Here is a 2070-nt window from a genome sequence, read left to right on the forward strand (position 1 = left end):
AGTGGCTGGAGCAGGCCAGAACATCTTTGGGTGGTGGAGTGCAGAGGCAGTGGCCTGCAGCAGAGGAGTCCCTGTGAATAGCAACCATGGTAAGGATAAGAAGGGACTTCATCCCTTTGCTTGCTGGAGCATTTCTGGGCCTCGTTCAGGCCAGATCTGGGTGCTCTGTGGGGCAGTAACTTGGACCTTTGAAGATGGAACATGATGGTTCCTAAAACCCAGGAGGAAGCCTGGGAAGAAAGCCTTGGACTTCTCTCGAAAGGGCAGGGCTGGGATGTGGTAGGCATTGATCCTTAAGGCTTGCCAATTCCCTGCAGACCTGAGACTTCCAGCATGTTGGCCCGGAACTGTGAGGGGTGTATGTGTCTCAGCTGGTGTCTACCTTAGCTCAGTAGAGATGGAGACCCCCAGGGCCGGAGTGAGGCACCCTGGAAATTGGTGGCCAGGACTTGCTGGAAGCCTGGCCAAGCCCTCCATGGCCAGTGAGAGAGAGGCTCCTCTGGAGATGGGAGCCCTGCAGGGCCTTGAGCCAGCTCAGGTGCAGGAGCCCAAGAAATTGATGAGGAGGGGCAGAGACGACAGACCAGAGTTAGGGAGACCTCAGCCTCCCAGAGAGGGGTTCTGACTTGGAGCCATCACCTTCCTCTGAGATCCCCCTCCCCACTGCACTTCAAGGAGTAACTAAACGCTTGAGGCCAGCTGCTGTTTCCCTGGCCAGACTAAAATTATGGCATGGGCAAGGAGGGAAGGAGGGTGGGTGGCAAGTAGGAGGGCCAGCACCCACTGAGGTGTAGAACGTGGATCCTTCTGCCCTTCACCACCAGCTGCAGCCCAAAGCCCCTACAAAAATGCCTTGTCTTAGATGTGATCAGAACCACCCCCCAAATATTATTTTCACCCCCACAAGCCTCCCATCATGTTCTGCCCCCCATGAATGGCATTTACTTCTGTGACTACATACGGAGGACGCTTAAAATCTCCATCTCTGCCAGTTCCCGGAGGGGAGGATTGATGTGTCTGACTCTGCTTGGTGGTCCCAGTGCCTGGTGTATGGGCTTGACGCTTAGTAGGTGCTGGGTAACTTGGTGCTGCGTTACTGACTTGAGAACGTTTATTGAGCACCCATTCAAGTACTAGGCACTGTTAGGAGCTGGGAAAATGGGAACATCTTCCTGGAATGGGGTCCATTTTATAAGGTCCTTTCACAGCCCTGATTCCATTCATCCCTGAAAAGCTTTTGAGAAAAGGTGAGGGGATGAGGTGACATGAGGTAACTTGCCCAAGGTGACTGGGGGGCTGCTGACCTGACCTCCGGCTGACAAGTGGGAAAGCCTTGGGCACAATCTGTTCCCTCTCTACTCTCCACACGGGCTGGGGCTGTGGGGGCGGCAGGAGGGGTGGCGGGTTTGGAGCTGTTCTCCTGGAGGACCGAGGGGGCTCCAACAGGTGGGGGTCGAGGGGGCAGGTTAAGGCAAGACTGCACCTCTGACTCCGTGTCTCCTGCAGACGGACCAGCAGGCTGAGGCCCGGTCCTACCTCAGCGAGGAGATGATCGCTGGTGAGTGGGGGCGGGCAGCTGTCCGGCCATCTGTCTGTCTGTGGGGGTGATGTGTACTGGGGCGTTTGGTTCCCCCGGGTTGGGAGGATGGTAGATGCGAGGCTGGCTCACTTCAGCCCTCTGCCTTCCTTCCCGTCGCAGAGTTCAAGGCCGCCTTTGACATGTTTGACGCTGATGGCGGCGGGGACATCAGCGTCAAGGAGTTGGGCACCGTGATGAAGATACTGGGCCAAACGCCCACCAAAGAGGAGTTGGACGCCATCATCGAGGAGGTGGACGAGGACGGTGAGCGCGGAGCCCTCGGAGGCAGGGCGCCAGGGTGCTGGGGCAAGGCGAGCACCCCCGGGGGACTCGGGCTCACGCGCCCCTGCGCCCCGCAGGCAGCGGCACCATCGACTTCGAGGAGTTCTTGGTCATGATGGTGCGCCAGATGAAAGAGGACGCGAAGGGCAAGAGCGAGGAGGAGCTGGCCGAGTGCTTCCGCATCTTTGACAGGTGCGCTGGGGGCTTCG

General features: G+C 58.1%; 1 protein-coding gene across 1 annotated transcript in view; it reads left to right on the forward strand.

Annotated features, from left to right (window-relative positions):
- Positions 1 to 2070, forward strand: part of TNNC2 (troponin C type 2 (fast)) — a 2718-nt gene continuing 648 nt past the window's right edge. The window contains exons 1-4 of the mRNA XM_015570335.1: positions 1 to 89; positions 1507 to 1558; positions 1700 to 1843; positions 1939 to 2064. Coding sequence (XP_015425821.1) covers positions 87 to 89; positions 1507 to 1558; positions 1700 to 1843; positions 1939 to 2064 — 325 coding nt within the window. The 5' untranslated portion in view covers positions 1 to 86. The remainder of the gene's footprint in view (positions 90 to 1506; positions 1559 to 1699; positions 1844 to 1938; positions 2065 to 2070) is intronic.

This window comes from Myotis davidii, unplaced genomic scaffold (genome assembly GCF_000327345.1).
Source record: "Myotis davidii unplaced genomic scaffold, ASM32734v1 scaffold827, whole genome shotgun sequence".
NCBI classification, from domain to species: domain Eukaryota; kingdom Metazoa; phylum Chordata; class Mammalia; order Chiroptera; family Vespertilionidae; genus Myotis; species Myotis davidii.